Source organism: Protopterus annectens, chromosome 4.part1, assembly GCF_019279795.1.
Source record: "Protopterus annectens isolate FY-2018-M chromosome 4.part1, PAN1.0, whole genome shotgun sequence".
Classification (NCBI taxonomy): domain Eukaryota; kingdom Metazoa; phylum Chordata; order Ceratodontiformes; family Protopteridae; genus Protopterus; species Protopterus annectens.
The window spans coordinates 458,875,529-458,889,939 of NC_056734.1; the positions used below are offsets into that span (position 1 = coordinate 458,875,529).

At 36.5% G+C, this 14,411-nt stretch overlaps 1 protein-coding gene across 1 annotated transcript in view; it reads left to right on the forward strand.

The window, feature by feature from the left end:
- LOC122801223 (IgGFc-binding protein-like) overlaps positions 1–14,411 on the forward strand; it is a 691,109-nt gene that overhangs the window by 318,657 nt on the left and 358,041 nt on the right. The window contains exon 32 of the mRNA XM_044070776.1: positions 5,441–5,715. Within this exon, the coding sequence (XP_043926711.1) occupies positions 5,441–5,715 (275 nt within the window). The remainder of the gene's footprint in view (positions 1–5,440; positions 5,716–14,411) is intronic.

Here is a 14,411-nt window from a genome sequence, read left to right on the forward strand (position 1 = left end):
AATGACACAAGGTTGCTCTACAATAACAGCTTGCATCTCAGATAGCCTTCTTGCAGAGGTCAGAGCAATCAGTAAAATTGTTTTCCATGTTGAGATCCTCAAGTCAGCCAGATTAGTTGATTTAAATGGAGCAAGTTTTAACTTCTCTAACGCAAAATTAAGATCCCATGGAGGGGCCAACAATTTTCTTAGAGACCTTTATGAAAACCCATTGTAATAAATGTTTTACAGGAGAATGCATTGGAAGAGGAGGATCCATGGACAGTCATGTTGAAATGGCCAATAAATGAACCTTGTTAGATGAGTAAGAAAGGCCATATAAAAGTAACTCACATAAACATTATAAAACCAGAGAACAACTAGCCCTGAATGGGTGCTGGTTATGTTATTGGCACCCATATGTAAAATGTGGATACCCTGTAAGCTGCAGTGAACTATAACTGGAGCTAGACACTTTATGAACACTCTTGGTGCAATGGATAATCCAAAGGGTAAGGCAGAGAAATGCTATACAGACACGCAAAACCTTAAGAAACACCTGGATTCTGAATTAACAAGATTGCAATGATAAGCATCTTTTAAATATAATGTTACAAGGAAGAAGTTGTAGCAGGTTGTGAAGTGACATAATTTTGAACTTGGGCACTATCACAAACAGGTTTAGGAAAGAAAGATCCAGAACTGATCTCTAAACATTTTCTTTCTTTCTCTGGCACTAAAACCACTTTGAGTAAAACACCTTTTCCACCTGGGAAGGGAGAACTGGTTCTATATCACTCTGTTGGACAGCGTGTGATGAAGGACATGTGGAAACAAAGGAGACTAGTCAGGAGGAAAAGGAAATACTCCCTGCAAAGGAGGAATTTCCTTCCGCCACCATCTGTAACTGTGATGAATGATCTTCAGAACCCATTTGTCTGAAACTATCTGGTGTCAAAAGTAAAAGTGAAGATTCAAACTTTCTGGGAAAAGGGGCTGCCACAGTGGGAGTAAAGGAGCAAAGTTGCTCATATAGTCATTCTGACTTATTGGACTTTCCTTGGTTTTGAGATTTTCTAGAATTCTTCTTGGAACCCCTTTCCTATTTCTTCTCAAATCTCTTTTTATCTGAATTTTGACAATACAGTATTTTGTTTTTTACCATAATTGAGGCATTAGAGAATCTCTTGGAAAACTCGGAAAAGGTGGGCTAACAAATCTTAGGGATTCCCTGTATCAGCTTACCCCTTTCACCACATGTTTTAAATACCTCTGTAGCAGAAGGGCCGAAAACTAAATCTCTATCCAAAGGAGAATTTAAAATCTCATTTTTATCATCTGTGAGGTTCTCAGGATGCAGCCATGCAATCCTCCAACAATGGAAATCAAAATCTAAACCAACTATATTAGAAGTAGTGAATATAGTAACAGTGATAAAACAATTGGAACTGAGATCCTTAGAAAAAAGTAGGAGCAAACATCATAGAAAAAAATGGGAATTATAGAAACAATACATACAGGGGAGTAATTAGGTTTAAAAGAAGGCAGGACTTACTGTAAATGAACTATGTAATGTTTGTCTGAACATGAGTGGGTAGATTATAAGTGATGTATAATGTTTGCAACTGGGAGTGTGCCAATAAGGTTTGTGATGTAAAATGCTTGCAACTAGGATTGTGTCAGTGTGGATTGTTTTCTTTTATATAAATGTGTGATTGCTTATATCGTAAGTGATGGTTTATTAAAGATATTTCTTGTTTAACAAAAGGGCAGGAATTGAGTGATTTATGTAATGTTGCTTAGGTTATATGATATATAGCATTGTGTGTGAAATATAATGTTTGTTGATATTTGTTAATACAGTTTTATTACTTTTATATTAATGTAAATTTGCCTTTGTTACAAGTGATAATTCAATAAAAGTAATAAAAAAACAGTACCGGTGGCCATAGCCTTGAAGAAGTATCAAAAAAGAGAAGCAGTGTGTGGTGACTAGAACAACAGAAAAATATAAAATTGTGTAAAGTGTATTTTTCCTCACAAAAATAAACTACAGGTAAAACATTTCTCATATTTTCACAATTAGTCAGAACAAACCATATCATATGAGCTTGACAATTCAAAATTCTGAAAATCAAAGTTGCAGAAGCATATACTTTTGATTTCACATACTTATCAAAATCTTCTCATCCTTAACAGAAAGACTAGGATTGGAATTAACTAAGTGTTTAGCAGCAGAAGGATTAAGTAAAGCTATAGCTGTTGGATCAGATTTGAGAAGAGCTTATAAAAACTTAAAAGACTGAGGATCTTTATACGTCTCATCAGCTTTTTTATGGGCAGCTGACTGACTGTTAGGAAACCTGCAGGCAGTAAGACACACATCCTCCAAAGCAGACAGAACTAGAGGAATGAGTGCAGGTTCTGGAAATTCCTTCTATAACAACTCAGTATTTTCTGAGGGACTAAGAAACCTGTGTTCTTTCACTGAAAACACTGGCACATTCAAGAAATAGTCTAACAGAAACAGAACCTCTGAGACTAAGAGAAAACGAGCTCTCCTCTGAGTCTGAATTGGAAATCTGAGGAGAAAACACTGTTATCTAGCCCCTCGTCCTCCCGTCTAGATTCAGAATCTTGAATCTCTTCAGGAATGGAGGAATCCTCCTTTCTTTTACCTGAGACTACTTCATAAGAACAATCAGTAGCCTGAAATAAAACCTGAGCCAGACCTAGTAAATTACTCCTGTCTAAGGACATTTGAGGAGTAGATCCATGCTTAGTTTTCTGTTTCTGTTTAACAAGAAAGATGGGACCAACAGTGTTATTAATGGCAACAGCAGCTTCCCCAAGGATGGGCACAACATTCGGATAAAGCAGGGAAGCCTTCTCTGTTCTCTCTCCCAGAACCAATAAGAGTGGCTATCCCTTGCCCACTGAGGGAACCCCAACACCTGCATAGGATGAGGCTAACCTCTGGCCACAGTGGCTGCAGGTGCTGCACCAAAGGATCTTATATAAGTGATGAGTGGCCTGAGGTACAACTAATGGCCATAGCAGAGTTATCTACCTACTACAGAGGCAGATTGCTTGCCTGCTGTGATAGCAAAGGATGCCTGCTTAACTTTGTCCTTTTTGGCTGGAAGAAGGACCAGCCATGCGACCGATAGATCTTCCCATGTTCATGCCACAGTGCTGCCTCTTTTCCAGAGAAAGCAATGCCAGTAAAAACTGGAAGGCTTTAAAAGTCAGTTTTTTTCACAAACAAATAAAGTAAAACACACTTTAAAACACCTTGCCAGTCCCACAAAATAAAATAAACACAAGCTCTCCAAAGAAAAATAGGTTTCAGTTATTTTAAACAACTTTTAAACCGATAGTAAAAAGGGCACTCTTGTTTAAAAGTACAGTACAGTCATATCAGTCTGTTAAAGCACAAACTCCCACCTTTAAAGTGATTTCCTAAACAGGAAAGTATTAATAATAAACAGAAATTATTGAATATTTTTCCCCAAAGGAAAATTATCAGCCTAGCAAAGGAACAACACAAGCTGACCATTGATCCTCAAAAGCCTTACAAGGGGCGTACTGTTCAGCAGCAATAAAGCTCTGAAGGGCTTGCCACCCAAACTTGTCTTTTAAGTCAGCTCAGCTTGATCTGCCAGACAGTTTGGGTGAGTGAAAGGTGACCTGAAGCCTTGGAATCTGACTGGTGGCTATATCCTTCACAAGATAGGTTCATAGGTTCATTGATGTTTACTAAGCTAGTGACCACAAGGACTTTTTAAGCCTAGCCAAACCCATGTAGCTAAGGCTACTGCAGCAATAATCAATATGGTAAACATTTTTTAATCATTTTTTTATGTAAAGTCACTTATTAGGGCTACTATACCATAAGGGAAAGTCAGTTAGAAGTTGTGTTAAACAAGGGGGTCACTTGGCTGTGTACAACTTCTTCATTACTTCAGCTAGTGGGTTATTTAAGAAGACTGACTTGCAGTTTTCAAGATCTGTTATATAAATCAAATAATATAAAGCTCAATAACTTGTGTCATTAAAATATAGCTTTTGCTGGAAAGGAACTGGATGATGGTGACATTCCAAATTTTTTATTTTTAATATCTGATATGTGCTCGTAAATATGATTTTTAAATTAAAAATAAAACAAAATAAATGCTGTATACAAACACATTGAATTTAAAACACATACATTTCTTTTTACTGTTCTTGAACAAATGAATAAAGATTTGCAAGATAAAAAATGGATAAACATTGAAAAGCTTCTGAACTTAAATAGCAGCTTAGATTGAATGCTATGAATTGGCCTAGTTTGAATGATGCCTGTTTTTAAATTTTATTTTAAAGTTGAAATATTTTAATGCTATTTAATTAATCATATCAATTGTAACAATTTTAATTAATTGGTGTAGGGATCATAATGGTTGTAGTGTGTAACATGATTTTAGGGTTTTATGTTTAAGTAAGACATGTTTTTTTTGTAATGGCACTGAAGAAGTTCTAAATCAGAACGAAAGTGCTTAACTTTTTAAATAAAATTTCTTGCTGGCTTATATTCTGGTTGTATCATTTGTATTCATTGGAAGTGCTACTTGGTTTGTAGAATAACAGGACACTGACGTTAACAACTTTGAGTGTGTAGTGTAAAACTTAAGAATGCACATGGGTAATGCATTATTTTCTGTTACCACTTTTGCTATCAATTATTTCTGCTTATATAGATGTAGGAGTAAAGAAAATGCTATAGACATAATGCTGGAAGTACTAGCAAATAGCAAAGCTCTTTTAAACAGAAATGAAGAATACATGACAAAGCATGAAATAATGAAGAAAGTTATTTAGTTTTGTCAAGTTCAGGAGATTTGTGATTCGAAAATCAGTATAGAAAAACATGTACACAAACGTTTTGAGGCATTTTGGTTAACATTGGAACAGGAAACTTTATTGTGATAGACGTTTAAGCTCATTTTAATAGTAATCAGGTAGAAAAACAGACATTAGAAACATTCTTGGCTACAGGATAAATAAAAATAGTTGGACAAACATATGTTTGAAGGACAAAAAACAGACATTAGGACCACTTTGGATTCCGTACTAAGGAAGATGGCCATATAAACTTTTGTGAATAACAACACAAATACACTTAAAACAGAAAGACTATAGATTGTATAAGTTCTTGACAAGAGTCATGGGTATTTAATGTAAATATTTCTAAAAGAATGACGCCAGCATATCAACAACTACCCTGCTGGTAAAGTTGCAGTGCAACATACTGATGATTTCTGTCCCTGAAGAGAAGGTGCAAATCCCTGTACAATAAATTTCACTTCCAGACAGATGAATACCATATTAAAAGCACACCATGAAAGGCACATTTACACTGTAATCATTTTGGAGAAATCTAGTAATTGCTTCTAATCTTACTTGTTCTTCTGTTTTTCAGTTGTTCAGCAGATCCTCCCCCACCACCAGAACCTTGTCCTCCATCTTTGGAACAGGCAGCTGCAGAACACTGCAAGATTGTCTTGGACAGTAACGGGCCTTTTGCTGAATGCCACTGGCACATCCCTCCCCAGCTGTACTTTGACAGCTGTGTGTATGACCAGTGTGCCACAAATGGAAGCTCAGAACAGCTCTGTAATGCCCTAGAATCATATGTTGCAGCATGTGAGGAAGCTGGTGTTGATCTGGGAGACTGGAGGAAGGACACAGTGTGTGGTAAGATGCAGTTTGTAAAAATGTTTGAGACCATAGTTTTATTTATTTTTTTCATGATATTGAAAACATTGTCTCCACTGCAAAAACACCATCAATGAAAAAAATTCCAAGCATCATATGAAAGAGTAGAGAAAAATAAATCTAGAAAAAAATAGAAAACAAAACAAGAGTGAATATGTTATTGGTCATTTTCTAATGGCAAACATAGCAGTACAATTGTATGTTACACCTCAGTGCAATGGTTGAATGACAGACATTCAAGGAACATGACTACAGTTATCAAAACTCTGAACAGAACAAAATAATTTTATTTAAACAGTAAATGCCAAAATTCACTCTAGTTGCTTGTTAAGCATTTTTGTAAGGGGCCAGATTCAATACTCATACTATAACTTATATATATATATATATATATATATATATATATATATATATATATAGATATAGATATATATATATTTATTGCATTTGTTTACTGGGAAAGTCGACTGGGCCTAAATGAGCCCATTTTCAGTGGAAGCTCGGGGAGAAAATCTCCCCATTAATTGATACAAAGGCATATAAGCACAGCAAGAACAAAATATGTTGAGAGGTAGTAGTACAATCAAACTGTAAAGAACAGCAGTGATATTGTTAGTAATAATGGTATAGGTATGGAGGTAAAACAGAATACATTCAAATCATACCTAAATATAATAGTAACTACAGGATATATATATATATATATATATATATATATATATATATATATATATATATATATATATATATATATATTTTTTTTTAAGCAGAGGAGAGTTATCTTCAGATAGGCTACAGGAGGGAAAAGTCCAGCCAGACTAGTAGTAGAAGGAGTAATTATAGCACAGAAGAGGAGAGGAGAAAGCAGTAATAGAATGAAGCCAGGATTTGAGGTTGTTTGTTGGGGTGCAGGTGCATAACCAGTGAGGGGAGAGATGGAGTCTGAGGGATTTTTTAAAGGAAGTAGGATTACTGGTATTCCTGAGTGAAGGAGGGAGATTATTCCATAGTTTAGGGATGGTAAAAGAATACAACATTTGGCCGGCTGAAAGTTGGGTTTGTCGGCAGTCAGTACCATTTTGTTTTCAGACATGAGGTGTCGATTAGGATGTTACATGATCAGTATGGAGGAGAGGGAAGGGCAGCTAGCTGGGTGGTAGATATGTTTATGGGCTGTAGTTAGTTGTAGATAAGTGAGATAGTGAGGGTATTCGAGCCAATTCAGTTGGTGCAGAGAAGAACAGTGGTGGGTGGAGAATTTTGCATTAGTAACACATTTAGTGACTTTGCTGTAGCATGAGTCTAATTTTGTTTTCTGGGAGGACTGTAGATTGATGAGGATAGGGACTCCATATAAGAGAGACAGAAGCAGGAAAGATGAGGCAAGTGCCTTTTTAGTAGAGAGGCTAAGCATATAGTTGTGGCTATAAAGGGATCCTAGCTTTTGATGTTTTTTTTGCTGTTGCTGTAGATGTGAATGTCAAAAGTTAGTTTATCATCGATGATGACACCAAGCAATTTGGTACTTGGGACAACTTCAATGATAGCACTGTTTTGGGAGTGAACAGAGAATACTGACTTGCCAACAGGGCTAGATTTTGTGGGGGTAAATATTAAGAGTTTTGTTTTATTAGGGTTAAGGGCAAGATGGTTCCGAGGCATCCAGGTTTCGGTGGTGGTAAATGTTTCTTGGGTAAGTTGCTGTAGTGCAGTGACCGATTTAGAGCAGGAAATAATAGTGGAGTCATCTGCATATTGGATAACAGTACTGTGCTTGAGATTGGTGTGAAAGTCATTGACAAATATAGTGAATAAAAGGGGACCCAGTATTGAACCCTGGGGTACACCTGTGTTTTTATTGATGAAAGGGGAAGAAGAGTGCTGCCATATAGTAGATTGTTGCCTGTTACTAAGGTAGTTAGTGAACCATTGTAAGGTATGTGGAGATATTCCTAGGTTGGAGAGTTTGTTAAGCAGAAGGGAGTGTGAAATTGTGTCAAATGCTTTTGATAGATCAAGAGGAGTGCAGATACTAAGGAGCCAGCATCTCGGGCTCTGTTTACTGTATCAAAGAAGGAAATGAGGGCAGTGTTAGTGCTATGTCCTGGCCTAAAGCCATGTTGAGTGGGGGAAAGGATTTGGTGTTTTACCAGATGACTAAGGAGCTGAGTATGTATGCATTTCTCTAGTATTTTGGAGATGGAGAAAGAATGGCAATAGGCCGGAAGTTTGAAATGTCAGAGTTGTTGCCGCCTTTGTGAAGTGGGAGAACAAATGCTTTTTTCCAGATATCAGGTATGCAAGATTCCTGAATGGAACTATTGAGAATGCTGATGGGGTATGCAATGGAAGAGGATGCTAGTTGTAAGCATTCTGCAGGTAAGTTATCTGGGGAGTTGGTACAAGGTTTTAATTTATGAAGGAGTTTATAGATGGTGGAGGTAGGTATAGGTGAGAGTGAGAAAGTCAGTAGTTGATTTGAAGGGGACTGAACTAATGGTGGAGGAAGGGGGTTTGTGTTGATGGATGGGGAGGTGGTAGTGAGCTTAGCAATGGTGTAAATAAAATATGTGTTAAAAAGGGAGGCTAATTCAATGGGTGTTTTTTCTGGGTTTGGGCATGGATTATTATTGATTCCTGGATGGAGAATGGAAATGATTGCACCTCAGAATTTCTTGGGGTTTTGTTTGTGTCAGTTTTGGATGGTTTGAAAGTAGTCTTTTTTGTTTTTGACAACTGAATATATATATATATATATATATATATATATATATATATATATATATATATATATATGGGTTCATGTCTACGGATCGACAACTTACTATATCGACATCCACTTCACCATCTAAAATAATCGACACCGCAAATCACGGACATTTAACAGGTAAGAGATTTAAATTTCGCTAATCATGCCTACCATGTTTTAGTAAGTATGGCAGTGTTATGCATGTCTGGTAGGCATGATTAGCGAAATTTAAATCTCTTACCTGTTAAATGTCCGTGATTTGCGGTGTCGATTATTTTAGATGTCGGTGAAGTGGATGTCGATATAGTAAGTTGTCGATCCGTAGACATGAACCCATATATATATATATATATATATATATATATATATATATATATATATATATAAATTACCTTAGAGTAATGGGAATAGAAGTTTCAGACATAGTATAAATGAAGCCACACTCATAATTTCTGTTTTAGTGTAGATAGTGTTGCAGCTGTGCACCTCACAGTTTTCCCTTTGCTCCACAGTGTAACACTATGCTATCCCTTCAATTCTGGAAGAAGCATTCCTAAAATGATTTTGATATAGTATAGTTATTAGTTTTGTACCACATATGTGGAGTGTAAAGCACCAGTTAGGATCTTCATTCTAATGGAAAATGTTTTCAGTCCAATTCAAAAGCTATACAAATCACTTCACCACTCTGATGGCACCGAGGAGTAGCAAGGACATGTAACCTCAGTGACATAAACTCAAGTAAAATGTGGGATGTATCCATAGACTTTAATGGTCTCATGCTGCACATGCTCATTTATGAGCCCATTAAAGTCTACGGACTTGTGCCTAACATGATGTCAGCCAGGGAAAACACTAAATTTCTTTGGGTCATGGTTTCAATAAAAATGTTTACAAAACTTTATATTGAAAAACAAAAACTGCCTTAATAAATAAGGGCAGACCATGGCAAACTGCATTTTGGTACTTAAGTCACCAGATGATGGAAAGCAGGAGTTGACTGTGCCAAAACACTTAGAGCATCTATAGCGCTCTGCATCATTCCACTCAAATAATCATATAAGAGGTTCTTATCTGTGTCTGTAATCCATGTTTCAGTAAATGCTCATACATGAAGCCCAGAGCATCACATCACAAACATTCTGTCCTGCAGTGTTTGTACCTTGCCCAAGGTTATGTTTCCTTAAAGTAGTATGCTTTTATGATTTACTTCAGAAAACTGAACAAAAATGGTAGGATCTTGTACTACTAGACTGGGAAAAATGTTGAGTGATAGTTGAATTTTCATGATCATGTAAGTCATATTTCTTTTCTTATTAACAGTAAACTCTCAATAATACTTAGCAACACAAAGCCATAGTTTTCAATACATATGGTTTGTTTCTGTAGGAATATATTGCAAAGACTGTAGTGACATACTGTTTGTGTTCCTTGCACTTATTGTTAATATGTAAATATTCAACAACAGTAGTTGTCAGTTAAATTCATTCCTTCTACTCAAATTACTTTGATTCTATAGTATATAGATATCAAAATGTCCTTTTGCTATTGTGTCAAGAGAATGTTATAAAAGGTACACCCCAGAGGTTAGATGTTGATTTTCTAATTGTTCTATGAGGTATTCAGTAGAAGAGTATTCTATATTTTGAAGCTATGATGAACTCATAGTTTAAAACAAAATCTGGTCAGAAAAAAAGAAAAAAAAAACTAAAACTGGGCATCTCATAAAGGACAAACTGGGAAACAGTTAATTATGTAAAGAGAAATGGAAATAAACATATTGTTCTTCATGCACAAGATATCCACTCTAGCCTTCCACCCTTAAAAATAGATATACATCTCTCTCTCCCCTTATCCCCCCTCTTTTGTAGCACACAGACACATAGACACACACACACACACACACACACACACACACACACACACACACACACACACACACACACACACACACACACACACACACACACACACACACACACACACACTTGTCAAAGTGAAAACTGTAAATTAATTAAATTCTGCTTAATTATTAATTATCACTGTAACGCAATAGTAACCTAATGACAATCAGAATATTTTCAACATAACATTTTTTTTAGTAAATGAAGAATTATATACTAAAGTGTTATTCATCTCTGCATTGCTGATATAAAAATGTGCAGTGTGATCTTCTTGGCATTCAGCTGCTAGGCGAATGACCTTCAGATGGACTTTCTTCCATCATTCATGCCCATATCTTCTCACCCTTTTTTACAGATGATATACACTCTATACTTCAGACTTATAAGTCCACCACTATGTTTATAACAGGAATCCTACAGTACTCACATGAGCTCTTCAACTGTTGTGAGACCACTTTTGTCTGCCCTATTACGAGTCTTATTCTGAGATCTTCAAGTATTAAAGGCCACCTTTGTCTGCAATATCATCAGCTTTATTCTTAAGATTACCATAAATATTCTCTGTGACCTTGATTATTATTTTTTTTTTTGGCCTTTCCATTTTTGAATGTGCTATAAATTCTTCATTCACATTTTGTATAAATGCATTCTGTTTGGGAATAAATTTTTCTTAGCTTCAATGTATTCCACTAACGTTCTCCTGTGTATCAAATCATGGTCTGAAACTAAATGCAAAAAAATAAATGCATTGTTGTATCCTTTGGGGAGTCATCCACCTCAGGGAACTACCACATTGATAATACACCTCTAAGAATTGAGTCATTTGTTCAGGATTTGGGAACTTATGTGGCAAGTGACCTAACTTTTGACCAGCATGGATCTATTGTTGTAAGAAAGTCCTTCTATACTTCACTGCTTATAAACAGGGACTGTGTCTAGACCTAGGGATGTCACTGTACCCTTTTACTCAGCCCTCATTAGACCAGTCATTGAGCATACTGCCCCTTTTGGCATGTATCTATCCAGTCACATGCAACAACTGAACACCCACTGAGATACCTCACTAAAAGGATTCAAGGCCTAAACAACATGTCCTATGTGGACTGACTCAAACCCCTGTCACTGTTCTTAGTATCCTGCAGAATGCTAAAATGTGATCTGTGTCTAGCATATAAGGCATCCTCTGACCCATTACTGATAGATGTACTGCACATCAGCAAGTCAAATGGCATCAGAAATACTTGTTCCAGTGATCTAAACATCTTCTACAACATCAAAAAATGGTTTGGAGGGATAAGAACATTGCTTAGAGGATACTACTGCTTTGGGGTAGACTCCCCATCCTCATAAAACAAAATTCATCCCATCTCTGTTCAAGCTGAACTTGGATTTATGGATAGAAAACAGAACATTTACCCCAGGATCCCCCCTGCACAAGTATGCAGATGCAGCTACTAAATGCGTTATTCCATGCAAGGATCCACTCAAATTATCTATGGTATGATCCCAGTTATCCTCATTGGAGGTAGTATATAATTATCAACTGTGGGATGGGTAAGGCTGATCTATAAACAAATGGGATAAGTTATTTCAAGCACAGAAAGAAAAATTGGCTAGGCTTAAAATGGTCTGCAAGGGCAGCTAGCCTAGTGCTTAACTATGAAGCTATAAATAGGTTGTGTTTCAAAAGGAACCCCAAGTGCCCACTCCAGTCTATCTACCTAAACAAAATAAATGATGGGGAGAAGGAAGGGTACTTGGCAAGACTGGAATGTGACAAAACTGGCAAGAGAAGGAACACCCCGGAGGTGATTTCAGGAGATCTTCTGACACTGAAAGGACACTGTACTAGGTGTGAAGTATTCTAGTATTCCAATTTTAGTGTGACGTCATATTCAGTATATGGAGACAGGGAAAATCTGAGGGTATCTTGTCCCTGGTGGAGCGAGTTGCAGTGGCCATCCACTTCCACCACTGGCGAGTACTTTTACAGTTTATATTCTTTGATAGCTTTTATGTTCATAATTTTTAGCATTGTTCTGTATTTGGGAATGCTGTGCCCTTCAAAGGCTTCTTCCCCTTAAGATCAAATAAAATATCAAATAAAAATAGGCCAATTACAACATACTGAATTCAGAAATGACTGAATCTAATAAACCCAACTACCACGAATACTTTCACAGTCATATGCATGTCACATTCAGGATTGTGCTCCCACATGCAACTACTAAAATAAATTCAAAGACATACAATCTCAGACATATTAAAAATGGGTGGTTTTCTACAGAAATTAAGTACTTCATTAATATTTCGGGTTGTACACTTACATATTGAGAATACATTAATAGGTGGAGTTAGGGCCACAGTTCTTACCATGTAAGGCCCGACAGGGTGTATCTTCCCTGCAAACAATGTGAAATAAAGGCATTCACTTGCACTAGTAAACATATTTGCACACATCTGTGTCTATCACAGAAATGTACGTAATTTGTAAAACAAAAGCAATAAATAAATAAATAATATGTAGCATACTTTAAAAAACACTAATTGGTTTGACATTAATTTTCAGGATCATGAAATATCTGTAGGGAATGCACTTTCATTGTAATCAAGCATATTAGTTTTGACATATTTCATTTTGATAATTTGTACATTTAGGTATTTCCTAGATTAGTTTTCCAACATGTGAGTGTTATCACATGTGCTATCCAGATGTAAAGTTTTAGATGATAGTACCAGAACAAAATCAGTTAAAATTCTGCCTAACCTAAAAATCTGCCTAATAACTGCTCCTTGTCACAACTGACATCCGACAGAAAGCCATCTGACCTCTTGTTCATGTGTTTAAATATCAGAAGTATAACTAATAAAACCCATGACCTAAACACCAACATAGCCTTATACTTTCCTGATATTCTCATCTGACTGAAACCTGGCTCAAACTTCACATCAAAAGTGAGGAAATACTCCCAACAGGTTATAACTTTCTTCGAGTAGATAGACTATCTATGAAAGGGAGTGGTATGGCTCTAATGTTTAAACACCACCTCAGCATCTAGATCCTAAATGCATTTACCCCCCCCACACACACACACACACACATTGGAAATGAAGAAATCCTATATGCCAACCTCAAACTAAACATTAATAAAATAATCAACATTATAAAATGCTACTTCCCACCTAGCCAAAACATCACACCCCTGGAAAACCTCCTGAACTGGGCTAATTATTTCCTACCCCATAATCTTAGGTGATTTTAATATCAACTGGCTATCTTGTAGTAATAATCATCCAGCACCTAAACCTTCATGGTTTCTTCCAACTAATACAGTCACCTACCCGAATAAATAAAAACTTTAACAAACATACTACTCTCAACTGGATATTAGTCAATAAAGACCCTCACTCATATTTAGCTGGCTGTTTACTAGAAAGTCTCAGTGACCACACTGCAACATTCCTTCTGAGACACCACTTAAATTGGGCTAAACCCATCATTTATAGACAAATCTGAAATAGGGTAAACTTTAACCCTCTCACTTTATCTCATCCCTTCAAAAATGTGATTGGACACCACTAAAGTACTTCAATCTGGATGAAGCCGTCCACTTCTTTAATAACACCTTATTAAACAACCTAAACACACATGCCTCCATAAGAAATGCCAGAGTCAAAACACAGTACTCCCCTTGGGTATAAAAAAAGGACCAGGGCACTAATGAAAATCAGAGATAAGGCCTGGGAGCACTGGCGCTTAATAAAAAAACCCTCCTCTAGACAGTCATTCTTAGAGTTGCACAACAAGGTCAAAAAGGAAATAAGAGAAGATAAAACTCAATATTATCAGTCTGCCCTAAACTCATTCCATCACAACCCTAAGCAGTTCTGGTCTAAAATAAATTCCATTTTCCACCCAGGTAAAGTAGGTACCCCCCTCACCTACCACTCCCCCTTCCTCCAGCAGTATTGCTGACTCATTCAATAAACACTTTACTGAAACCATTCTGTCCTTGACTAAA